The sequence below is a fragment of the Helicoverpa armigera genome, chromosome 20 (assembly GCF_030705265.1).
Source record: "Helicoverpa armigera isolate CAAS_96S chromosome 20, ASM3070526v1, whole genome shotgun sequence".
NCBI lineage: Eukaryota > Metazoa > Arthropoda > Insecta > Lepidoptera > Noctuidae > Helicoverpa > Helicoverpa armigera.
In genome coordinates, this window is record NC_087139.1 from 7,935,635 (window position 1) to 7,962,620 (window position 26,986).

General features: G+C 40.8%; 1 protein-coding gene across 3 annotated transcripts in view; it reads right to left on the reverse strand.

Moving 5' to 3' along the window:
* Positions 1-445: 445 nt before the first annotated feature.
* Positions 446-26,986, reverse strand: part of LOC110376432 (metastasis-associated protein MTA3) — a 42,157-nt gene continuing 15,616 nt past the window's right edge. The window contains exons 3-17 of one of the 3 annotated variants that reach the window (XM_064039851.1): positions 20,002-20,109; positions 9,870-10,063; positions 8,244-8,361; positions 7,425-7,627; positions 6,891-7,079; positions 6,124-6,257; positions 5,514-5,641; positions 4,973-5,073; positions 4,764-4,886; positions 4,013-4,229; positions 3,471-3,701; positions 3,048-3,167; positions 2,352-2,512; positions 1,845-1,951; positions 446-941 (exon numbers count right to left, since the gene is read on the reverse strand). In XM_064039851.1, the coding sequence (XP_063895921.1) occupies positions 806-941; positions 1,845-1,951; positions 2,352-2,512; positions 3,048-3,167; positions 3,471-3,701; positions 4,013-4,229; positions 4,764-4,886; positions 4,973-5,073; positions 5,514-5,641; positions 6,124-6,257; positions 6,891-7,079; positions 7,425-7,627; positions 8,244-8,361; positions 9,870-10,063; positions 20,002-20,109 (2,270 nt within the window). In that variant the 3' untranslated portion in view covers positions 446-805. Of the gene's footprint in view, positions 942-972; positions 992-1,844; positions 1,952-2,351; positions 2,513-3,047; positions 3,168-3,470; positions 3,702-4,012; positions 4,230-4,763; positions 4,887-4,966; positions 5,074-5,513; positions 5,642-6,123; positions 6,258-6,890; positions 7,080-7,424; positions 7,628-8,243; positions 8,362-9,869; positions 10,064-20,001; positions 20,110-26,986 lie in introns of those variants that run through there. The other 2 variants (XM_064039850.1, XM_064039852.1) reach the window with 2 other exon arrangements.

Genomic DNA, 26,986 nt, shown 5'->3' on the forward strand with positions numbered 1-26,986 from the left:
AGCAATTAACGCTTGAAACCGAGATAAAATTATTTTTTAGAATAACACAATTACCTTTCTTAAGACAGCAATCGTTGGCCTAGCTGAGGCTGGTTCTCCATCTATTGCTCAATTTAAATTTATTGTAATGTTCATGTTTCAGTTTTTATCATGGTGTGATTGTTTGTAACGCTTGTAACGACAGTAGGGCTTTACAATTTCATATGAGGTGGTAATATCTATTTTCAATAAAATGTACGAATACTACAAACTTATTAGAATTTGGTCTATTTTTGTTTAGATAACTTAGCCTTCTTAAACTGTAGTAGTATACTTATTTACATGATCTTGTGATTTTCATACAAATACATAATTATGAATGCGTGGTAATCTGAAATGTGTTACAATAGTGTTTGTGGGGCATGGATAATATGGATAACCTGTGTTAGTAAATAAAACCAACCTATATTTCAATTTGTGCTTTATTTATGAAAAAAATTGTAAATTATCCTACAATGAATCTCCGAATGAATTAGACTTACATATCGTTTTATGTATCAAATACATTATTTGCTCGACGCCAGATCAAACCACATAAGAACAATATAGTTTAAAATATTATCTACAGAATCCGTCCTCGGCGATTCGATTACCAAAAATACAATCTTCGTTCGGTCCCCGGCGGCGGCGGCGGTGCGGCGGGTGTGCGGCGGCGGGCGGACCGCGCGGGGTATGTACAGCGCGAATATACAGCGGCGCGGGCTCAGCCGAGCAGCGCCTCCATGGTGTAGGGGTGCGGCGGGGGCGGCGGGCGCGGCGCCGGCTGTCAGTCCAGGATCACCAGCTGCAGCGGCGCCGCGCCGCCCGCCGCCTTGCCCGCGCCCGCGGCCCCGCGCAGCGCCCGCCACGGTGCTCGTGCCCCGCGCCGCAGCTCGCCGCACGACAGCCCGCGCCGCGCCGCCCTACGGACACCCGGGTTAGCAACGCCACATTGTACCGGCTACACACCTACCTATGTTCCAGAACGTGTGTGCCATACAAGAAGTGTCAACATGAACACATCAATGAATCGAAATTTTTGACACACATTATGTTCTTTATAAATTCATACAAATATTAGCTTCGCGTGTACATAGGGCTGCCATCCGTCCGGGTTTCCCCGGATTTGTCCTCGTTTGGAGGCCGTCCGGGGCCGTCCGGCCGGGCCGGAATTTTTCATAGGGCCATCTTAACCTATGGTGCCTGGGTATGCGAATTACCCGGGCGCCTAATAATGCAGAAGTCGAAGTGTCCCAAAACTCCAAATTTTCGCGCTCGCTTCGCTTTTTTTCTTAACACTTTAATATCCCCAAACAATTTTGCGCTCGCTTCGCTTGTGGCTTCTTCACTTTGCGGATTTATACGAGTTTAGCTTTAGTGACCCAAAACTTTTTCGCTCGACTTCACTTTACAGTTGTTTGTATTTTTCAACATTTTTTTGTCTAACCTATCAAGAAGGTAACTCCTAGTTTCCATATGAGCTTTCTTAATTATGACCTTCGAAATACATTAAGTCACAATCTTTCAATACTAGGTACTACATGAGCTAGAGAGGCCCTGACTTTTCATGTAAGGACGGACCTCAATGAATTTAAGTAATATTAAAAATTAGGTCTTGTTTTGTTAAACAAAAAAAATCGGACTCGTCCGGGGAAAAAATGCAATTTACGCCAAATGTCCGGGTTTTTTTAAATATTTGTCCGGGTTTGGCGAAATTCGAAATGGCAGCCCTACGTGTACACAACATAAACACAAACTCACGACTCTACAGATTCTTGGAAACAATGTGATTTGGTGATATTCGGTCGAGGCAGCGGGCTACTCACTTGGCGGATTCGTTAGCTCGGAAGTAGAGGTCGTCGGGTGCGTCCATCCAGGAGATGACGTGTCGGCGGCCGCCTCGCCCGCTTATATTGGTCGGCTTGCCGTTAACCTGCACAATAAATCATTAGAATGTCAGATCGATACGTAAATGTTAATTAAATTTCAAGTTACATACATAGCATATTTGAACATCTTCGCAGTCGTCAAGGGTAGTCAGAAGTCAGAAATACTGATAACCAGTCTTACCAATCGGTACTGGGTTGCCTAGGTAACTGGGTTGTGGAGGTCAGATAGGTAGTCGCTGCGTGTAAAACATAGGCACACAGTTCCATCTCGTTAGACTGGGAGCCAATTCCAACATAGTTGGGAAAAGGTCAGGCAGATGATGATAATAGCCTCAGAGCTGTTCGATGCAATAGAATCTACGGCTTGACAGCCACATATTACAGCATTGTCAGATACGGAATGTTGAAACAATGATTGCAATAGAGTGGCGGTTGTGTACTGACGTGCGTGAAGACGTGCGCGGGCAGCGGCTGGCCGGTGGCCTGCGCGCGCGCACACATGGCGGCGTACTGCTCGCGCGAGGGCCGCTGCATGGGCGCGGGGTGCTTGTTGGGCCGCTTGGCCGGCGGCGGCGCCGCCCCGCCCGCCTCGCGCCCCGCCCCTCCTGCACACACACCACGTTACACATCCGGACACTTACCAATAGTATTGCTACTCCCAAAAGTTAGCTACTAGCAACTTTACTAAGTTCAACATGTACGAAAAAACCACGACAATTTTCTTCAAATAAAATTGTTGACAAGATGTTGACATTACATAACATCTTTGAAGATGTTTGCTACTGCACATGTACAATTAAGTTTTATTCATACATGTTGACTGTTTAGCAGTCACTAGTAACCAACTGTTGAAATCGGCACTGCAAAATTGGCAAACCGATATCGATAAGTCGCGTACCTGTCGCTGCTTCCGTGTAAGAGCGTGAAAGAATACGATAAGATTAATTTTTCAATTCAATTCAAAACATTTATTTCAGAGGTTTTGGTCCATAGTGTTAGTAATACATCGAGGTAGCTTAAAACTATGTTAGTAACTTACATACATACAATTATGCTATGGATTTAATTTGTAATTCTTCATATTTTCATGATGAATTTATTGTAATGTATCAGAGTGTTGTGGAATGTAACGATACTGACTGTCGAGCCCGTTGATGTCGTCGTAGGCGCGTCGCTTGAGGGGCTGCGCGGGCGCGGCCTCGGCGCGACGAGCTTCTATCTCCGCGCGGGACAACACACGCTCGTACATCAGGCTGCCATCTGAACATCATTTCAAAATCATTTTAGTCAAGAGATTGATGAAGGTGGTTTGTCAATGAGGAATGTAAAATTTTAAATCGAATTATAGGTATACATTTGTATATTTGCAAATACATAAAAAACAACGTTTGCTGTTTCCTATATTTTAATATTTTTTTAATCGCAGACATTTCAATAATTAAGGGTAAATTGTATTGAGTTTGCGTTAGAATGAGGTAAAGTTATTGATATTGCAATAAGACAAAGTGGTGGTGAAGAATGTAAAATGATGTAAATGAAGAATGTATGGTCTGTGACACTTACCAGGCGCCTTGGGCGGCTTGGGGAAGGCGACGTGCGGCGGCGCGGGCATGGCGTCGCGCGGCGTGAGCGCCAGCCACTCGTGACGCGCCGGCGCCAGCGGCGAGCCGCGCGCCGCCGCCAGCCGCGCCGCCACCGCGCCCACCGGCCCGCGCACTCGCGCCACGCCGCCCGCGCCCGCCGCGCCGGCCGCGCGGAGCTCTGCGCCGCCCAGACCCGCCATCGCTATTGAACCTGGACAACAAACAAAGTACACGTTTCATCGTTCCCTAAATCTTTTTTGAAAGTCTCGATATCATGTCCTCTTAATTTTTCAAACAACGGTATTCTTGACATTGTCATTTGAGCAGGTTGTTATATTGCACAAGCGTATGTGCTCACACAGGTAGATTCTCCTTGCCCCCACTCTCATAGTTCGATGGGACAGCAATCACACACGACCAGAGAGAGATGAAGCGCAAGGGCGACAGCTTACCGCATGTATTAAGAGCCACGTTCCAGGCTGCTATAGGTCTTGGGAATAGTGACACTAGGTATATACTCACACTCGTGCTTGACCTGCTGCAGGTTGATGGGCGAGAAGGGCGCGCGCGCGTGGTGGCGCGGGCGGCGCAGCGCGCGGCACAGGCGGCGCGCCAGGCGCGTGAAGGGCGACGCGCGCAGGTAGAAGGCGGCGCGCGTCTTCATGACGGGGCGGGCGCCCTCGCCGCCGCCGTGCGCCGTCGCCACGTGTCGCACCAGGTGAGCGCGTAGCTTGAATTCCTACGCCACACAATACCATCACTGTTATCATTTGTTCTCAAACATGCAAGGAAATGATTACATTACTTCCAAAAAAAAATAACCACGAGCGCGAACGATTGTAGGCGAGTTTTTTTGAATTTAGAACATTACACCGCTCCAGCAATGTTGTATGATGAAAACGTGTGTTTTTGAATTTGGAACATCACACAGCTTCTGCAGCATGTTGTATGAAAACGAATGTTTTTTGAATTTCGAACATTACTCCGTTCCAGAAATGTTGTATGAAAACGTGTGCTGGAGTTTGAAAGGATCTCTTATCGTTCTTAGCATAGGGGTTACTATAAGACGCTCCCTAGATGGTAAATTAGAAAAATTGACTTTATTGACATTTAGGATGAATACTGAAGATTGAGCAATGATTTTTAGCGAACAAAATCCTATGTTGTGGCTGAACCTTCTTAGATAATATTTTTGAACAAAAAAGACCACACTGGATCTCTGGATGCATTGTTATAGAAAGTATTTGACAGGGTGAGTAAAAAATTAACGTACCTTGGCGCAGTTGAGGACAGTACAGCGATGTGGGCGATGAGACACGGAAAGCGCAGTGTCTTCGCCTTCGCCTCGAGGACCTTTCGCGGCCTCCACTTCGGTCTCGCCGAACACGCCGGCGGTCTAACAAATATACCACCATTAATAAAATTATCAACAATTGAGTATATAACAAAGAGGTTTAATTAAGAATACGTTCAGACCTTTACCTTGAGACCTCCATACTTTTTCCAGTATTGCCAGCATGTGCCGCAAAGTCTGTATTGTAAATGCTGCGGGCCCCATGTGTACCACTGGTTTGAATTTGTCACTGTAAGGGAATCCACTAAATTACTAATCAGTTCTAGATGATATAAAAACACTTAACTTATAACTTTCACGTTCTAACTGCACGTAACTACCAAAAAACCCTGCCAAAATAATGTGCTTTCTGGCAACATCAACAGCATGTATAACTTCAATTATTAATTTACTGAACGGAATTGATGATAAATATCGTTTAGCAACAGAAATATTAAGAAACTCTATCAGTCTGGCTCTCACGCTAAAACTACAGGACCAATTAAAATGACAATAGGTAAACATTGGCTTCTTATGATCCAAGTACAGAGAGAAGTTTCCTCAGGACTCTGTGGGAAAGCATGTCATAGCTAGATATATCAATCGATCAATCAAATATTATTTATCATCATCAAATATATGAATTTGGTAGTTACTCTACAGAAGTTAGGTTCTTAAGTAAGTTGTTACCTTGGCAGGAGGCGCAGAGCTGTCCAGCGCTGACGGTGGCAGTGCCATTGGTGCCGCCGTTGAGCACGGCCGGCGTCGTCTTGCCGCTGTTGCTGTTGCTCGTTATTAGAGCCGGGTTCGGCTTGTTACTGGAATTTTATAAAACATTGGTGAAAATGTCGACGGTGGGTTTGTAAAAATATAATAAGAAGCGGTAAATAAAATTTTGTGAGATACTGTTTTGGGGTTAATAGCGGTAAAAGTAGCAATTTGAGACCTTATTGAGCATGCTTACTACGTCCGAAATAACCTGTGGAATCTTCCAAAAAAGGATTAGGTTCTCTACTCAGATGTTTGTATTTTTGATGAACATGATTTTCAACTGCAGAGACAATAACATTTTTGGACTAGTTAGACGTAGTGTCTCATTCAATCGAAATTGATAGTGATTGAACAATGTCACAAACATATTTAGTCCTATGTACTTTAGGTCTCATATACAAAAGCTCAAAGCCAACTAAATACATCTTGTATGTATTTCTCACTAAACTTTCAACAGTATCTCAGTAACACGGCAACAGAACAAAAACACGTGTATATAATAAAATGCGGTGGTGGTACAAACACTCACTAGTTGGGAATGTACACTTGCTTCAGCTTGGACTCGGCTTCCACCGCTTTGACGCGCTTCTGCTGCACGTAGCGGTCGGTCGTCTTCCACATGTAGTAGTACTCCACAAGGTTCTTTAGCGTCTTCCATGGCAACTGATCGGGGAAAGTCAATTATAATTAAGTTAATAACAAAAGATAAAGATAAAAAGTCATTTATTCAAGGTACGCTGATTTACAAAAAACAGCCCCCAAAATGTCCACCCTTCATCACTTCCTACGTGTTTTGGCTGGAAAGAAGAAGTAAGTAGTGGAACAAACACTGCTTCTGTGCTACTGGCTGACAAATTTATGTAAATAGCCTATATACCTATCCCGGTTAAAATATCCTACACTGTGATACCGTGCATGTATAGGATATAATATACCGCATTATATTACAAGCCTCAAAATCTCTCATCACACATGTCACAAAGCAATGGATGATGAACTTTTAGGACCGTACTTCTATTCCTCTTATTATGATTATTTCATTTTGAGACTATTTTATTTTATGACACTCACTTAGGGTGCATCTACACGTGCAAGTATCTTGCGTATGCAAGATGCATAGGCGCAGGTCACATGCATTTTAAAAACGTGCGGGTCCAGCAACTGGCGCATGTACCAAAGCAAAACACCCACCCGCGATCTCTTGTCACATGTCACTGGTGCATGTTAACTTGCTCCAGCTACATTCACCGTGTAGATGCACCGTTATTGTAATTAAAGCTTGAAATGTATACTCACAAAGTCCTGCCGTATATCAGCGAAGTCCTTGCCGTACTTGTCGAGCGCCTCCTCGAAGAGGTTGGCCTCGGAGGCGGACCACTCCTCCATCTCGTCGCGGCACAGCACCGGGCCCGACGCCGGCACGAGCGACGACAGCGCCGACTCTATGCTGTAGCCCGATTTGTGCAGGGTGTCCATCGCGTGGAACTAGGGGGAAAACAAGTTTTATTAAAATTTAATTTCATTCTAGATTATAGATGATTCTATCTGAGCAAGTACAACAAGCAAGTGGTAAAGAAAAATTTGATAAAAACAAGGTATCGTTGTCCACCATCATCATCTAGGATTTAGGATCCCATTACCGTTTGGCAGATTAGCAATGCGTGACAATGTGTCCGTAATAAGGACACTCTAAGGGTCTGTAGCGCAAAGTTTAGATCTACCTATCTACAATTAATTGATAGAAGATATAATTTGATATGATAAAGGTATACAGAAACAGTATACATGGCGTTCTGCGCCTTAACATGCTGCCGAAGAAAATGTACATACGAGTGTGATGTCTCGGCTGGCGGCGGCGGCGGACATGTGCAGCGAGGGCTGCTTGACGCTGGAGGAGCAGTCGAGCGCCCGCGCGAACGTGCCCACGGAGCGCGACACCACCAGGAACTGGTCGATCTGCCGGTCCGTCAGCCCGTGCTCCGGCGTCCACACCAGCGTCTCCAGCTCCGAGCTGTTGCGACCGTCCTCCGACCCTACAATAACGAAAAATAATTACCATCTTCATAAATCAATATTTAATTTCGGATCTATTGGAATAATCTCATCTATACTAAAAAGTGTGTTTGTTACTGGTCCGATTTGAAAAATTCTTTCATTGTTAAATAGCCCATTTATATAGGAAGGTTATAGGCTACTTTTTATATGGGTTCGTGCAGAGGTTCCCAAGGGACTCGGGTGAAACCGCTGGCAGACGCTAGTTAGATATAAGCAGTTCCTCTTGTACTAATTTATGATATAACTTCTTATGTCATGTATTTACTGTGTACATAAGTATGTTGGCTAAGCTTAGGTTATACGTGGATACAATTTGTTACAAAAGTTCCTAAAAGTTCCTAGAAGTCTTTGCCAAAAAGTGTAATAATTTAGATGAAATTTTGTATGAACCACATACAAAAACAAAACATTTCAATTAAAATTATATCATTATGATAACATTCATTTATCATTTCATCATCAATTAGTTCTAGTGTAAATACATATTTAAATGACAGCAAATTGATAACTTCCATATCATATAGAACACAAAATATACATAGTCACAGTGACTCATTGATATAGAATAAATACATAATATAAAGTGATACATACCATCTTTTAATAAATTAGTTACTTCAGTCTGATATCTACTTCCAACTCTGATTTCTCCCTTATCTGCTAATAAAGTCTTTTGTGAAGGATCAAATACTAAACAATAAAAAAATGCGTCCTGAAACAAAGGAAAAATACTTATGAAAATGCGTTATTCAAATAAGACTTGCAACTTCTTCAATATGACCTTTATTTTTTATTAGAAAATAAAATAAAAACAATTAGTAAAAAAACACATAGGATATGAAACTGAGCCTGAGGGTTTTCTTGTAACTTCTATTTGTTGATACAGTAAATATTGGTAAAGGAAATGACATAAGATTAAGACGTGCTGACAATGCCTAATTGAGACTGTAAGCATCTATGGCATACCATGTAATCTTGAAACAAAACAGGATGAGTATACCTAATCATTACTAATGCCAGCCATGTGAGTTATTTGTTGAATTTTATTTCTATACTATTATTATAAATAAAATAAATAAAGAGGAAAACAAATAACTTAAAGGTTTCTAAACTGCTGATGCTGAAAAAATATTTTACAATATCCCTAGGTGACATAGGCTTAGGGCTGCCATCTCGAATTTCGCCAAACCCGGACAAACATTAAAAATACCCGGACATTTGGCGTAAATCGCAATTTTTTCCCGAACGAGTACGTTTTTTTTTTTAAACAAAATAATACCTAATTTGTAATCCATTTACAATTAACATATACTTAAATTCAAAGAGGTGCTTCCTTACATGAAAAGTGTCCGGGTTTTCCCCGGACACTTCTTGAAACCCCGCCCGGACGGTCCCCGGACGGCCTCCAAACGAGGACAAATCCGGGGAAGCCCGGACGGATGGCGGCCCTACATAGGCTGTATTTTATACAGGCACGGGAAGTATTTTGCACGAGACATGGGTGAAACCGCGGGAAACAGCCATCTCCTAATAAACTAGCATAACCATGTTTGGTACTTAACATGTCACACATTAAGTGGTTATTACAATTGATACAATATAAAGTCCCACGTTGCGACGCTGATTAGGGAACGAAATTAAGTGTTAAATATAATGCTGGTATCTGTTCTTGATCTTCCCACGTGAGTTGTATAACAGTTTGCGGTGAAAGAATACAAATTAATTGTATTATAGCAAGACTTTTTAATTATGTTTGTATTTTTTTGGGCCTAAAGACAAATGCTCGGACCTATAAGTCAAAAGCTTTCGACCAGAGCAAAAGAGACAAAAATATTGTTGTATACACAAGTAGGAAATTATAGAAGTCCAATTCCTAAAACTAAGTTTACTAGAGTGTCTTAGAAAGTCCTCAATTTTATCAAGTATTTTCCACCTTCAGTTATAATTCTTTCGCTGTAGAACGATTTCTCTAGAGTCTAGTAAATTAGGTAAAGGTACTACTTTTACGACGGAAAAATAAAAAGTGCCCAGAGAGATCATCATATCCACAAGGAACTTTAGTGCCATTCACTATGGAACTACTACGTATATGCCTTCTCAGATTGTAGTGGCAAAATAAACCAACTTGATGATTGTTTTGTTTTTGTAAACAGCTTGTTTGGAGTAGACCTTCTACATGTTTCGTAGTGTGTCGTTCGTCCGTGGCCGGTACATACTCACATCCTTATTGAGATAGCTGAGCAGTGACTCCGTCTCGTTGAGCAACGTGACGGTGCACTTGCCGCGGATGTGTGTTGCCGGCAGCGTCTCCACGTGCCGGGATAAGAACAGCTCCCGGTGTTTCGCCTGGTGCCGCTGTTTGGGCGCCAGGCCGTCCGTGCCTGGCAACTCGCTAGATTCCTCCTCCATCGCCGCTGAAACACAACAACACAAAGGTTAGATGTCATTTGAATGATGCTTCATCTGAGGTGTTGATATAAACATAGGAATTCGGGCCTAAGAAATTGTTGCCAACTCAGAATTGTAACAGGCCCGATAGGTCAGTATCTAACCTTTTGCATTTTATCTTCGCTGTGATCTTGCTGATAAGGAAGAACAGAACTGCTAAATGTAATTAACTTGCGAGTGTCATGACATAATTTTTAATATTAGACATAGTTTTCCTTTCGTTTAGTAGCCCCCTTATCTCGAATATACATATTTTTGTCATTTTGAGTAATAACTCGTTTCCTAGTAAAAGTCAAATTAATGCTTTAATTGGGAATGAATAAATCGATTTCACATAGCGAATTGCAATAAAAGGAGATTGCACGAGTCGTGCATACGCTTATTGTCCGTTGGGTTGGTATGTATGATTTGTGCATAATTGTGTACAGGTAATGTAGATAAGTGTGCACTTGCAATCAACGTTACTATTTCGCAAGGCATCATCTCGTATTTATTTATTAACATGGAGTCGTGTGATGAATCACCGCGTCCCATAGACGAGTGTCGAGTGCGGTCGAGCGGCGCACTGGTGGGTTTTGCGTAAGAGCGGAAACATGGTTGCCTTGCGAGTACCGATTACCGATGCACTTGGATCACTGTGAGGGGACCCTAATAGGGACAGTACTAATAATGACAATAAAATAGGTGATTCAGTAATGGTATAAACCTCACGGTTTATCTTGATAGATGTTATGAATGGTTTATGAGTCGTAAAGTTTATATACGACTCCTTCATTCATGTGTTGATTGGAAAGGGTTATATAGTCACATCTGACGTGGTGTGACTGGAGTATTGCCGCTTGCGAGTTCTCAGCAACCGTCGGTCGGCGGCGAGGGCAGGTGCGTTGCGAAACGTGTCCACGTCAACTTTATGATTTTTATGTGCCGATGTACCTACCTACAGACCGCCATTACGACACGCGTCGTACCTACGCGTATCACACAACATGTCGGCCGTTCCTTTTATTCATTAAGTTTACCCCGCATTGCGAGACCCGTTTATTGTTATTCGACAATAAATATCATCCATTTACCCATCTCGAAGTCCTTGGCTATCTGAAGAATATCTTTACACCTGTCTTTCCAATAAAAATATAAACCGTTTTTGTTATCTTTTTGTTTCTCGAAATACGTCCGGACTTTTGAGCTTAAATTGATACCGACCTTTAAAAGCCTAACCCATTTAATACTCCTTTGCAACATCGTGTACGTTCAGAATAAAAAAAATTAAAACACATTCACTGTGTCACTAGTTGAAGATCGCTAACTAATCCATAACAAACACTTTTGTAACTATTCCAAGTTTTGTCAAATACAAATGCATTTATTTTGTTTTCTATAGTATTCAAAACGGGGCGTTGTCGAAGGTAAACACAAGGGACAAGCGTCCCCGCGGGCAGACAAAAGCACGACCCCTGCGGCCCAAAGTCACCCGGGCTTGCGACGCGTCACGCGCCAAGATTCCTTCAATATCAAACATTGATATGTAGCCATTCTTAATAGGTACAAATAATTATTTACATTTCGTTTATATATTTAGTTAATGTATAACCCAAATGGTAAACAAATTAGGTTATTATGTAAGACTGTTAAGTTTGTGTTAAGACGGGCGTCGGACGACGCGTCCGTTAGGTAGGGGCGGGTGTTGTGGGGTGGGATTGTATCGGCTACTTATTATTACCATGCAGACACCTCACTAATCACGCAGGAATAATAATAATAAAGGCCATGTTTGGTGAACTAAACGATTTTAGAGCAAATGGGGTGTGCTCTACACGACAGATGTCACGCAGTTTACAACACAAAGCTACCCACAATGCGGGGCGAGAAGTATACTTTTGCTGGAAATACAAATAACACACAAACAATATGCCAATAATCTAGACTGCGATTGCTTGTAAACTCATTAATGGCTTTAATAAGATAAATGAATAAAAGAGACCAATGAGGGGAAGACGGTAAAACAAGCGGGCGAATTTAATTCCGTCGCCAATACGAGATGAGAGCGGTGTGAGGCAAAAAGTGGAAACGCGATTGTTTCGCTCTCCACCAAGAGCTATGGGATAGTGTCGCGTCCCTAACACACAGGGGCATCGATGATGCTTCTCAATGTTATTGGATAATTCGAGCATTTTGCTTTTTTACAGTTGGTCTGTAGAAACTTTTATAAGTTAAATCGAAGATTTGCGTTAGCTGGAAATTGCAGATATCATTTCACAAAATTGCTCGTCGTCTCAATTAAATCTTAGTGTGCATGAAAGTAATAAATAACTTGATAATGATGTGGCAAGATACCTGTAATGCAAGATTAGACATTAAGGTTTTTCATCGATACGATAGAACGGTTGCTGACACAGATGTCTACATCACTAAATCGTCGCGACGGCGAGGGCCCGCCATTTACCGCGACGCCCCGGCCCCGGGGCGGCCGCCGAATTGCGGGGGATTTACTTTATGATAATTATTTCGATTGCGATCGTGAGGAAAGAGCCAGGGCGCACTCCAGCCGATCTTAAGGCGACCGATGCGAGGAGCCCGTAAAAATCACAGCTTTACACCAAACGACTTTTTACTGGAAAGCAATTTTCACCGTGATTGCTTGAAATTAGAAAGCAGTATAAAATTCTAATTAAATGTACCCTTGTGGGGGTTGTTTTGACGTAATATCTTGTTAACGCATTTTGAAAAGCTGTACCTACTTAAGCTCACTAAACAATAGTAAACGTTTAAATAAAACATTCTGATGTTCAAGATATGGAACTAAACACGTCCGCACATTAGTTCGGTATCGAGCTTCTCCTAACTAGAACCATGGGTAAAGGCGATGAAATATGCGGTATAGTACTTGTGCATTTTGTCATAACATTCCTAGAAGTAAATGGAATGCGGAATGACGACAGACAACATGCGAGTCGCGTGAATACAAAACAGTTATGATAGTCATACTCATCAGAGTAACAGTAACGTTTTTTAAATGAATCGTCTAGCTCGCCTCTGTTAACATTCAAAGAAATTATACACATTATTATTCGTGCCATGGGGTTGACGATTACAAGAAATGTGTTATAACTTAGGAAAGCTGGTTAAGGCTCTGATACTTGAAGAGGAAAGAAGTAGAAGCATAGAGAACATTCTGATTGATGAAACAGTAAACTGGAGCCTCCGTGAAACAATCCAGTTTGAAATCTGCTAACGTGCAGTCATCCACTTCCTTTCCTAGTTTCATCTTTATTACTGCGGTGGCTTAATTTTTATCAAAGTTTTGAAATTTGGCAACAAGTTGTCAGAAATAACTTCTCCTATAAAACTTGAATCAGCAGTAGAGAATTGAGCTGCTTTTCGGGTGCCTACTGAAAAGGACTGGTTGTAATATATCGATACGTGGTACGGTCGCTTCTACATTTTTTATATGAACATGAACCGTGGTCAAAAACTATTCGTAGTTTCGTACCCTTACTCCCTCGGTGGCACTTCAACAAAGCTTGCTTCGGGAAGTCCAGCAGTTGACGTATCTCATGTTTATGAATATATTTATGAGCGAAGCATGCATACTCAGAAAAAGCTTTGTTAAGAGTGTATTTCAGGTGTGTTGCAGAATACGAGAACTTATGTTTTTATAACTTGAATAAACCTTAGTGTGTCTGAGGGAAATATTGAAGACTGGAAATTACTGGAGTGATTTTGTGCGGGCAAACTAGTGTTATAGACCAAGTGCATGAATATTACAGTGGTCTACCTCGTTTGATAGAGTGGACGGGACCTATTTGGCAATTTAATAACATGGGATTATGGATACACGCGTCACTACGCAACTAATTAAAGCGTAGGCAAAGAGAAAATGGCAATCTGTGGAGTCCTCCCCCCGCTAGTGGGGGGGTGTCGGTTACGTGTGCCCCCTTGGGGTGGTCGGGTGTATGGTTTTTCTGCTCGGGCATCCTTTGCTTACTTATTGATCCAGTCAAATGTGTGGAGGTGGCGCGGTGGGTGGCACGCCCGACCCCGCGCCCCCCGAAGGGGGTACGTCCAAATAAATCTGCCCGCCCGCGAAACACCGCAGTGACAACAGCGGCGGCCGGTAAGATGCGGTCGCACTGTCTCTGTTCAGTACATATCAAGAGAGCCAGAAGCACCGGCAGTCGGCGATAACTGATCTTTACACTCACCGAAATTAGCAAGAAACATATTAATTGAATTGATTATTTATTGGAAGGCCGTGGGCTCTACCCCTACAAGCAAACCCGACATGCGCACGATCGCTCGATATTTCTCACAATGCAAGCCACGGAGCATCTACTGTCTACATGTCAATAAGTTTCAGCTTATTGACTTGTGTTAATTGTAATTTAATACAATAAAGGAATCCTTGCGAATCTCCTTATACATTTGGATAATGAGCGAAGTCAGCTTGAAGCTGAGATCACAATTGCATAAATTTTGTTTGCAAAGTCTCGATGATAATACATAAGTTGAATTTGAAGAATTAATAAATAGGAATTGCTAATGTAGCGATAACGAACTGATGATGTGACATTATCTTAGTGGGGCACAGGATGAGATTGTTCATGTCACACTGTAGGTATGAAGTTCATGCCCACAATGACCCGTGCTTATTCATATTAGCAATATGATAAAGATTCTACAGAATCATAATACAAACATCAGGAACTTCTTTGTCTGCTAGAGTGGTGACAAATTACCTTAAAATACATCTTTACTTTTTAATCATCGGAAATAGACTAACTAGTCCATAGACATAGTACTTAGGTACATAATTCAGTGGTCAATGCAATCAATTTGACAGTTATAAAGTACATAGTAAAGTACTAATTTATTGCTACCGAATGGGTAGTGTATCATAAGCTAAGGTGACTTTTTTGTTTGTTGTAAAGGCAGGACGCATAGCATGTCGTTCAAGTTCATGACCACAAAATAAAATGTTAGGATCACTTGCTGTTGACTGAGAAAGACAGAACTGTTAGAAAGATAAAACTAAGTTTTGGTCGTTCGAAAGTGAACTGGGTCGTCGACCCTTTGGATAGAAAATAATAGCACAGCGAAAGTATGGACAAATATAGGACACACGCTATGACTATGACCTAGTGATATGTCAAAAACAAAAGCTATGTTGATAATGTCAGGGCAAAAGAGCGTAAATAAATGTTGATAAGAAATTTTCTTCAAATAGGTTCTAAGACTTTTGAAGAAAACGCTGTAAAATTTTGACGATTGACCAAGAGTAAGGGTGCGTTTAAACCATAGGTACGAGTGTGTGTTTTGTTATATTCTCATCTATAAAATTCCAAACAAAGAAAAACTAAAGAATGTTCTGCGTCTGTAAGTCCTAGGGAAATGAAGCTGCGAAAGATTGCTCCGGTTCTAGTTCTAGATCTTTGTTCGTTGGGTCTAACGCAACCCTTAATTATACATGGGGTATTCATTACTTTTCGCACCACCAAAAATAATAGGAAAACTACTTTTAAACTTAAACATTTGTAGGTCTACCTGAAAGGGGCAGCATTCCAAGTTTTGAAGAGGGTATTTTTTTTTCTGAAAACAAATCTATCAGGTTTGAGAGGCATGTGAGTGCTTATAAGACGCATGCAACATGCAAACAGGTATACAATCAAGTTATATTTTCTTTATTATATAATGAGGTTTTCTAAAATATCTTCAGCTTTCTAATGGTGAAGCAGTTTTTGAGTTTTTCCAATACAAACAAACAAACAAATTTTCCTCTTTATAATAATATAGTATAGCTGTAGTACTCGATTTTACGTATGAAGCGACAACATTTTACGTTGTATCTGTCAGCGACTTTAGTTATTTAAGTTTCTATGACATACAGAATTCATGGACAATTTATATTCTAAACTTTTGTCCGTCTTAGTAATTTCTTTTGCATGTAGGTACCAAATTCCTTCGGGAGAATATCTCGGATGGCGGTGAATCCTGCCCTGCTAGTAGAACTTTCCGAATCTTCTATCTCCCACTCAAAGGAAACGTTCTAGGTATGTAAACATCAAACAAACTTCGGTCAAATATATTTACCAAACAAATTTTTCCTCTTTATAACATTTTATAGATTTGGTCAAGTTCTATCACCTTGATCGTAATAAAAGCAGTCGTAACCTAAAAAGTTTCTGTCACATTTGAAGCGCATAGAAACAACGCGAGTAAAAGATATAAACGTTAACGTTACTGGTGCGCTGTTAAAAACCAGTTCTACAAAACAGCGATTAGTAAAAACGTTAAAGGCGAGTGAGACGCTATGTAGATCCGAATATATTATGTTGTGTTGCGCGACTTACTAAAGAATAGATAAGAACCGTTATTCGGAACCGTCACCAGTTTCTCTGTAATGAGTTTATCGCTGTATCCTAAATGCAAAAACTTTGCGAGGCAAATAATGTTTGTAACACGTATTGTTAGAAATGCTCCAATGAATATTACATAACACCTATGTTTGGACCCGAAACCAATGGACATGTGTTGATTCAACTACCATTTTATTATGATTTATTTATAGAATCCACGGGATGTCTGATGAGTTGTTTTTTCAACTAACTCTGGTTTTTGGAATCTCAATGAGCTAGACTGAATAAAAATGACCGTTACCCCTTATTTTTGATACACATACTGGTTTCTGCATTTTAAGTAGGTGTACTATAGTTGCATCGTGTCATCAAATTTGATCTTGATAAATGAAAATTGTTGCACCTCTTCTTTTGCAAATATTAAAAAAAAACGATGCTTGAAAAGGTTTCTATGGTGAGTGAAGGCGTGGGACAGATGCTTCATGATTGGTCGCGTTGAGGCCGCTTTTTAGATACTGTACTTGGGCTTGGGTATAATAGCACGTGTAGTCAAATCCCGGATGCCATCGAGATAAGAATATCGACTGAACAAACATGGGCAAGCAGTCTAAATATAGGTACTTATTAAAAAATGTCTCGCAATCTTCAAACCGCTCATATGCCGTAGGTTTTAACACGTTATGTATGATAGCTACTTGAATTAATTTAATTATTGAAATCAAAAAACTAAAAAGGGAAGTCCAAATCAGGATTCAGTACCACGCCCGACAAATAATATAATAAAGAGACAAAATTTTACTACAACATCATAATGAGATTAAGATTCAAACTTAAGACCTGTCGGGTAGCCCTAGATGGCGACATGACCAATATGTATCGTGTAATATTCTGACCAAATCGCAATAAAGCATTTGAAAGACTACAATTCCTGGTTGTTGTAGCAACAGGTTACTTGTTGGTTCGTTTTAGTTATTCGGCTTCATGCGACCCTCAAAGTTTAATATTTACAAATAAAATCGTGAGTTGCTTCGACTACATCATCAATCTTGGTAGACTTGCAGTCGGACGAGAGATCACTTGGATCGATTGGCTAGTGTTGCAGATATAACCCAAATGTTAGGGATAATTTACATGCAAACTAGTTTAAGTAAGGCGTCAATGCAAGTGGACCTATTACTGAATTGCACAACAATATAAGTACGTTGATCTGCGCGGGCGCAGCGTTGTTGCAACTGCAACGTCATTTACTCGTAGTAGACTTCATGCCATAGTACGGTACGTAAGAGCAACAAGTTGATAGTATTGCAATTCATATATTCGTTTATCATTTACTCTTCAAGCTTAGTTGAAGCAACTGCATTTATTCTGCTGCAGGAAGATTTTACCCTTTTCATAAAATGTAGTAACTTTAAGTCTAACTTTGTGAAGCGTAATGCAGACACATTGAACTGTGTCAATTGTCATCAATGATCACGCTTGACGCGGTCGGCGTTGGGCTTGCAGTGGTAATGTGGTAAGAGTGTAATGAGAGGGTCGGTCGGTCCTGTGTGGCGCCGCGCGGTGTGGAGTGCGGCTGGCCGGTGCGGGGCGGGAGGGCGCGCGGAAGGAATGCGTCGTTTTCGCATCGGGAGAAACGAATGCGTTTAAGCGTCGCGGGTATACAATGGCGGCGTGACGAGATCCGGTTCGCGGGCAGCGCGGGGGCAGGGGGCGGGGGCTCTAATCGATAGCCGGCGAGCGACGGCCGGGCGACTGCGGCGCATAGGTGACAGCTCGGGCCCAATCAAATTACCGGCCGTGGAGGAGAACTGCAGTGCCACGCACGCCGGAGAAACACGCCGCCTCCGCCACCACCCGTGCCGACCCCGCGTTCCGCCGCCGAAACTGCACCGACGAGCTCCTATTGTCCGATACACCACCACCTCACATACGTTCGCCTATGCAACACATTGACGGATAGTCGTCACTTATCACGCCGCCCGATACGCGAGACCCACCCCTCTAAACCCCCCACTTTGTACGGCTGCAATTTATACACGAGCTAGGTAAAATAAGCCATGTGTGAGTTAAGGTACTACATATTACGAAATAACAACTTTAGCACAATGTTGTAGGTGCCTAATTAATTATCCAAAAGTTCGCATTGGAGTACTACCTACTACCCAATCAAATAAAAAATGATACACAAAGGTATTCTACCGAAGGTATGTTACCTATGTCGTGAGTTTTTACACTAGTCCTTAGAATAAATATTGAGACATTACAATCAACTATAAAGTATAATACAACCAAAAATATAAGAGAGTAGCTTTTTAGGTCGAGAGACTACTCTAGCTAGACAAAGTGGGTCAAGTTCCTTACTAGAAATACTATTCTAAGCAGCGTTCAAGATACAAAAAAATATATTGCATATAATAAACTGTTTAATGATGTTATAGTCTGCGCAGATTCGACAGCGTTCCTGCATCAAATACATCAACGGATGTAACGTAAACGACACCTACGAGTTCCTCGACTGAGGATTGGTGTACGCGCATCTAATTATAGGTTATTCCACCCGCGTACCACACAACAGATCCACGTTGTACCATTAACGACCTGTGCACGAATGTCTACCCTGTACCTACACATAGGCAACGCTTCATATACCACATACGCGGCCGGTGTATACAGAGAAATGTGATGTAACCCGTCACGCATACTGAACTCTGGTCGGTCGCGGAGGTGCTGCACTCTCGAAATATATAAAATGGCAGTAAAGGAAATAGTTAGCGACGTCGCTTAGTAAAAACGAAACTTGACATTGAAAAGGAAATTAAATCAAAACGCAACATAAAAAGATAACGACGCCGTAAAGTTTCCACTGATCGATCGACCCATGTCGGACTCGTTGAAGCTTATTTCGATGAAGACTGAAATAAATGTCGCTTTTATAGGTAGGTAATGAAGTGGCCGCCGCAATTAAATCGATGACATCATAGCCTCGATGCGTGGCGTGATGGGAAATAAAAGCACAATTCAATCAACGGGACGGCAAAACGTTGGCCCAATGTATGAAGCTATTATACATGCCATTAAACAAGGACTCTATTATTTAGAGCACGTCCTATCATACTTAAATATGCTACTTTAATTAAGGTTTGTTATGAAGAATTGAATAATCAATACACGTGTACTTTCTGCATAAGAATAGCCTTAAACGGCCGTGGGACAACAAGTAGCACGACTATAATTTTAAAATTATCTTGAAGCAATATTCAAAGCACTAACCTGCAGGGACACGACGTCAATGGGCGTATAAAAGCAAAACTAGATTTGGAGAAGTTGCCTCCATGACATACTTTTGTTATAATCAAGAGGGTCAAAGGGTCAACGGTTCAAAAATCTTGATTCCCCGTTTTCTCCTGAATGTGCGCTGTCCCTAACTTTCTACATCACAAATAGGAACAAGATTTCGCATCTATCCAGAAGTTTGTAACAAAAGTCTACAGTACATCGTTTGACCGTGACATTGTTGCCAGGTTACAGCTGGAAACACAAGTTTGACTCACCTAGCGCAGGGTCGAGGACTGCTTGTGCCGCTTGCTCCTCGCCTACCGGCGTCTTAAGGCATATTTTCTTGAGTTTCATCGCGATTGGTGAGTCTTCTGACTGGGCCACTGTAAAGCAAACAAAAAGTTAGCATATCGTTTACTGCACTGTTTTAAATAGGCATAATTACATTCGGTCAACATGATAAAGATGTATTTTTAAAACATCGAAACACATGGACACCTGTTGACCAGGTTATTTTTTCGTTAACATTAAAAATACATTCCCAGTCTAAGGGCGCTTTTGTATTGCCTTGTGTGTACCCTTTAGTACACACGAAGCAGACGTGGACGATGCCTTACCACATTGCATCTATCAGCGATATCGCGCAAGAGCGCCTGCCCGGCCACAATGCAAACAACTTTATGAGAGGACGAAGCCGCGAATTTCCAGTCGACAAGGAAGATAGACTATGTCTTCCGATCAGAACACACAAGCACGTAAATACTCTCGTATACTTCATACTTCTCTGTTCGGATTTAACGAGATACAAGCGTGTCCTGTACGAAAACGGAACAAGTTAAAAGAGGAAATAGAAAATAAGGTGTTCGTTTTGAAACACAGGAATGATTGAAAGCTGCAAAGCACTGTGGTCATCCTATGACCAGTTTCTGCTAACTCTGCTTTCTTTGTTTTCAGTCCCATACAACACTGAAAACCATCCGTTTTTGATGCCACATTGCTACAAGGTAAATGTTATATAGCTCTTAATGAAATCGTCAATAGCATATTCCGAAATTCATTAGTCCGAAGTTGACGACGTATGTATATGTTATGGACCATGTGATTAATTCGGGCATTATTTATAATGCCCGAGCATTATGAATAATGTCTAGCTTTATCGGGCCAAGTGATTAATAACTATCTTAACTTCATTATTTATCACATTGCACGGGCATTATTATATTGCTACATGATAGTTGGGCAATTTGATAATAAAGCTATATTTTATGCGGTGCGAGGGTGGCAGTTGTTCTAATAAATAAATCCTGTTACTTGCTACATATTTTATGATTATTGTTTTAAATTATATGTTCTATTTTAATGGGAAATTATAAGTCTAGCCACAAAATTATTAATTGGACAATTGTCATCTAATTTACTAACTCGGCCTCGTTTTTCTTGATCTCATTTTTCTTGGCTCGTTTTTTTTTTATGGTAGAATTTAATTTGGATTCAAAACATTGTATTAAAAACTGAACTTAGTGACGAAAACGAATCGCTGCAAAACCGACTCCACGTAGTCTTGTCTGCCCTACCCCTAGAGTGCAATTCAAAACCGCGTAGGCACGGAGGGGCGAGGCGGCCTGCGAGCTGAGGCGCAGGTAGTTTCAGCGCTCGCCGCCGCGGCTGAGGCTGAGCGGTGGTGAGCGTGAAAACCATCTGCGACGATAAGCTCGCATGGGACCGCCGGAGCCCCGCAGCGCCGGAGCCGTGACAGAAGCCATGCTTGCTGCATGTTGCATGCTTACTTCTATGCTCTGTCAATTGATATGGGATGTGTTATATTTAGTTTATTTTAAGTTAAATGTCAATAACAATAAAAAAATGAAATTAAATATGTTTGAATAACTTTGCCCAAAAGGTCACGGGCAATATGTATAGTGCCCGGTCAATTTGATTGTTTGAATAATTATTATCAAATTGCACTCTCATATTGGGCATTATTCATAATGACCGGGCATTATGTATACTGCCCAATTTATCACTTGGTCCATAACATATAGAAGGCGAAGTTAAAATAGCGAAGAATTAGTTTATGACAATTTTTGGGCTCATCCGTCTGGGCGTCTGTTGGTTACCGAAAGTTGAAAAATTATTACACTAGATCCTCCTGATTCCAAAAATATTTTCGGAGCATTTAGTTCATTAGTTGCACTAATTGCAACCAGAAGCTACCGGGTTACGCTGTCCGAAAAACAAAACAAGCATTCACATTTTCATACATTTTTGATATGATCAGTTAAGACTTCAAGCATCATTGGGTAGAGATGCTTTTTATAGGTGTTAAGCATTGCAAAAAGAGCATTGTTAGCCAATACATTGAGAATAATCTACATATATCAAAAGTTATTTTATTGCAATAACTTATTCTGACTAATTTGAGACGTACATACGATAGACTTCATCAGAAAGTACGCAAAAGTCGGAGGAAACGATTCCTATAAAAATTCTATAATACACCGACTAATACTACTAATGCTCATACTTTGAAAATGAATTAGCTTACTTTTTGGCTAGACAAACTTTTTGTTCATTTACATTATAATACAGAAGTGCGTCAATTCGCTTTAGAATATTTAAACATTTTGACATTGATCAGATTATAAGAACGGGTATTGATTGTATTCTTCAATCGAATACAAAACTCGTTTTGGAACTCGTATAAGTTGTTTCATGTATACTGGTTAAATTAAAATTTCCAATACTAATTTTTGAAGTGAAAGTTGTAAGTTGGTTTAATTGCTTATTCAAGCGTACAGAAAGTATATGAGAGCTCATAAAAGTTTAATGTATAATAAGGTGAAAAAGGGTGTATGTACATAATGGTGTAATAAGAGTGTATAGTTAGAATGTGTACCAGTGTGCCAGGGCTTGTCTGCGACCTTGACGGCCTGAGCGTCGGCCACCGGAGACCGGGACGCCGCGGTCGTCGAGGGCGCGACTCGAGATCCCGGGTAAAGGTGCGCGTACACTGTTTACCACTTTAATATTGCCGCGACCTACGACAACTATCACGCTATAAATGGACCTTGTTTTCAATATTAACTATCATATTTTGACGTATTATCTGACGGTTATAACTTTCATTTCTCTAGTAGGAAGGTGATTTTTTTGTTAACTCTTATTGAGGTTAAGAATTCAGTCAAGATTTAAATCACATATTTTATGGTGAGCATTAACTTAATAGCTAATGAAGGTCAATGATTTGCTAAAATGGTGTTTCAAATAAAAAAACTACTTTTTCGAAATTGGTCATCTCTGCTCTGCAACAATTCAAATTGCCAGTTTGAGGCGGTTTAGTGAACTGACAAGGTGGTCGGGTCTCGTTGATTCGCGTCATGCGATGACGTGGTGGGCAGTGTAGAGGCGTCACACACGTCGTGCGGCGCGATGTCGCTAGTGTGTCGTGGTTACGGCAGGGCAGGTGCAAGCGAGGCTGCACGCTGCGCCGCGCGGAGGCTGCGCCCACCCTTACCACCCCGCGTCACCCTCATGCTCCCCCCGTAACCCTCCCGCGCACGCCATCTTAACAAATCGATAGGATATGACTGTTCTCCACTTCGCGGGTGCGACTTTTGGGCGCGGACTGAATGACCCCTCTTGATTGCGTAACGCAAAGCGCGTGAACAATAGAATCGGGCGAGATTTTGACAGCGAAATGTAGCGACATTTAAAACAAACCCAACTCCGCGAGCGAAGAGGAAAACCTAAGTATCATAGCCGTACAAACAGTCCGAGGGTTTACGCCCGAACAAATGTTGGTTTAACACCTTCATCAGGATTCTTTATAAACCGCTACGGAAAGTAATGGCTATACACAATCATTTTATATTCAATAAGTTCCAAGGTAGATTACGACAATGCCCTCACATGGAGAACTTGTAATCCAACTTTAGCTAGTAGATGAATAAACTTTTATAAAAAGCAGCAATTAATAAAGATAATAATAATGAAGCTACGGATGGTTGCTGGCAGTGGTAGGGAGCAGTTTGCAGAGCGTCTCGAGGTTTACGAGGGCGTTATTACCGCATCATTTAACCAATATGGCCAATACGGGTAAACAGTTGCAGTACACTAGGCAGTAGACGGAGCTTTATTGTGTTACAATATTGGTACACCTCGATTTACACTATTGGAGCATAATGGTCTTCGCTTTCTGTTTGTATTTAGTAGACCTAACTAAGTTTATACGGCTTTTTAAGTTCACGGAATAAAGTTTTGATTCATATCACGAGTTACGTAGGCTATATTTTATCCATGTACGCGGATATAACCGCGAGAAACAGCTAGTGGACCATGATTTTGTTTATGCACAAGCATGTTTTTTAAGTGGCTGTCTACGGTACTGTTTGTACTTCATGGCTAGCCAAATTATTATTCTTTTCAATACGTAATGTTAAACATAATCAATATTAGAATCAAATAAGTGATTCAGCGGGAGGTCAGGTGTTATTTTTATAAAACAAATGTAGTTTTATTAGACTAACATCTAGATCACCCCTTCATTTAAATTAGCTCACAGTCGGTGGTCTCAAACCTACGCAGTTTAAGTTTGATGGGAGGAAAACACCAAACCAACTATAAATAGCAAATATTTACTTAAAATTAGGTCGAGGAGAGAACTAACCAGAACACGGACAATTAATTCGTATTGATGAAATGTAAACAAACATTATGTCATAACCCCAATAAGAAAACTATGCAGAAGGAATGGGACCAAAGAGACGAAGGATGAATTGTCTGAAAGACGATATGGTTGGAAAGAATGTTACTGGTAAGATGACATCAGACAGAAAAGTATTGAAGAAGAAGACATGCTGCGCCGACACAAAAAAAGAAGAGATTAACGACGGATGATCATAAGCTTTCTGAAGCTAGAAGAATATTTTTAGAGAAAAGTTGGATTTCAAATTCCATCCTGTATTTCGTTCACTAGGCATTCTATACAGGTATTGTTGCGATTCATACATACTCTCAAAATCGGTTTTGGTGGCACCTTTTTCATCAGCAAACAGAATTAATTCAATGAGAAGGTAATCCCAACCGTCCTATAACCCAAGCGGGAATGGGAGTAAACCGCGGGCCGCTCCCGCCATCTCTACTTAAATATTCACGCCCTCTAATGACACGATGTCGGCTCACTTTAACAAGGTTCTAGGTAGCCAACTAGGCGTGCACACTTGGAACCTTACCAACCTAAGCAATACGGAACAAAGAAGTTAAGAAAACTTTTACCGAAAGTGATCCAGTTCGGAATGAAAGAAATTGGCTTCAGTGGGGGATGCAAAGGGTACACCGTAGGTACATCAGATATACTGCTGGCATTTCATTCACACCGTTTCCGATCGATAGTGGTCTTTGCTTTCTACTGTGCCTAATAATGAGTGCGTAACACGAAATATACTTTACCTGATTCGATCGAAAGAGTATTTTTTATGTATTTTTATTCAACAAAGGTTTGACATAGACACATGTAAGTTCGGACAATCATGTAGAAAAACTCTACATATGCTAAGGAAGATAAGATTCAATTAATTGTTCATTAATAGCAGTCGAAAATGTAGTTACGATTGTTTGACGAGGTATACAAAAATGTAAGCTCAGAATTTTCTTCTACAAAGACTGCACTCGAAATCAATGCTTCATTTGTTGTTACCGTAGGACAAGATATCACAAGATCATTATTTTTAAACCATAGTTATTGTCGTGACAAAATCTTGCGAAAATGTATTGCAGCTGTAGAACGACGGATGATGTTTATTGGACTTGATGAATGTTAAGTCATGGGCCGCAGGAAATTATGGAAAACAAATCAAAACGATAGCTAAGAGACAGCTATTTTTCATCTGGTCATCTTAAAAATAAAGTCACTGGGATTGCTCATTGGAATATAGCGGATACAGTTATGAGTGACAAAGTATGCGAACGAACCGAGTAAATTGTTCTAATGATAATACATATTCATTGCCGCGTCGACTTCTCAGACTTAACGGTTTCCAACTCGGTGACCTACGGTGTCCCGTGTTAAGTATCCACAAATTAAGTGTACAATAATGATTACAAAGTCATGTGGCCTCAATTTTAGGTTTAGCGATGAAGTGACATTTGTCTTATTCAGGAAAAAAGAACTCTCCGTGGCAAGTATGGTTATTGTTTGAATGTGTGATGTATGTAGTTGATGTCAACAGGTTAAAGGTGTAAAAAATATGACTGGAGACCAACCTCAGCTTTCACCTTAATATACTAACCTAGTCGATGAAAAACATGAAATAACTTTTGATATTAGTATACTGAAAAAAGTAATAATATACCTACAGAGATGACCTGTACATGAATTAGTTAGATAAGCAATTTATTTACTTTAACGATCGCGCAGCGAACACTTATTATTATCATTTCATGACATAAGTGTATGATAACGAGTTGGTATTGTTTCAGGAAGGAAGATATTACAAAGGTGATTGAAATCCTTCAAATCATTTGTTGAATCATCAGTTGGGATAGGCAGAGCTGTTGTAACAATAAACACAAGCTGCATCCCTGCCAGCTTTCCAATAAAAGTTATTTTACAGTCTTCTCCAGACAGGTTTTAAGTAACCAGGGCCAGTGTTTCATCTTTCGTCGCTTAAGCTATGTTTATCGTGAAAACGAGACAATAAAACACATTCAGCAAAATCAGATAATTGATTCGTTTGTACAATTTCAAATTATGTACCATCTACCTGCTATAAAAATTGAGGTCCAAAGTTAAGCTACTATCAAACAAAAAAACGTGGCCTAGTATCTATTTCAGGGAATAATATAATTAACTAGCACTTTTTAAAATTGGCTTGGCGTTAATTGCTTGAGTGTGGCTGGCTACACGGAGAGTGGTATTAACGAGACTAGTCGAGCTGGGAACCAAAACGACATCTTTTCTTGTGTATGGCGAACACCAACTAACTACTTGATGTCGGCCAATAAATTAACTTAAGTTTACTGCCTTGCTTGAATAGCTGTAATAAGATTTTAATGTTATTGTATTTATGAAGATGCTCAAGTTAGATAACAATTTGTGGGCATTTTTACTTATTTAGATGATTTGTAAATATACTAATGTAATTACTTTTCTGAAGGTGAAGAATCTTCTTTTAATGTTCAGTAAGGAGATCCAGACGATATCAGTTCATTGCGTTCAAGCTTCACTTGGACATTCGATTAAACCATGAGACGCGGACAGTG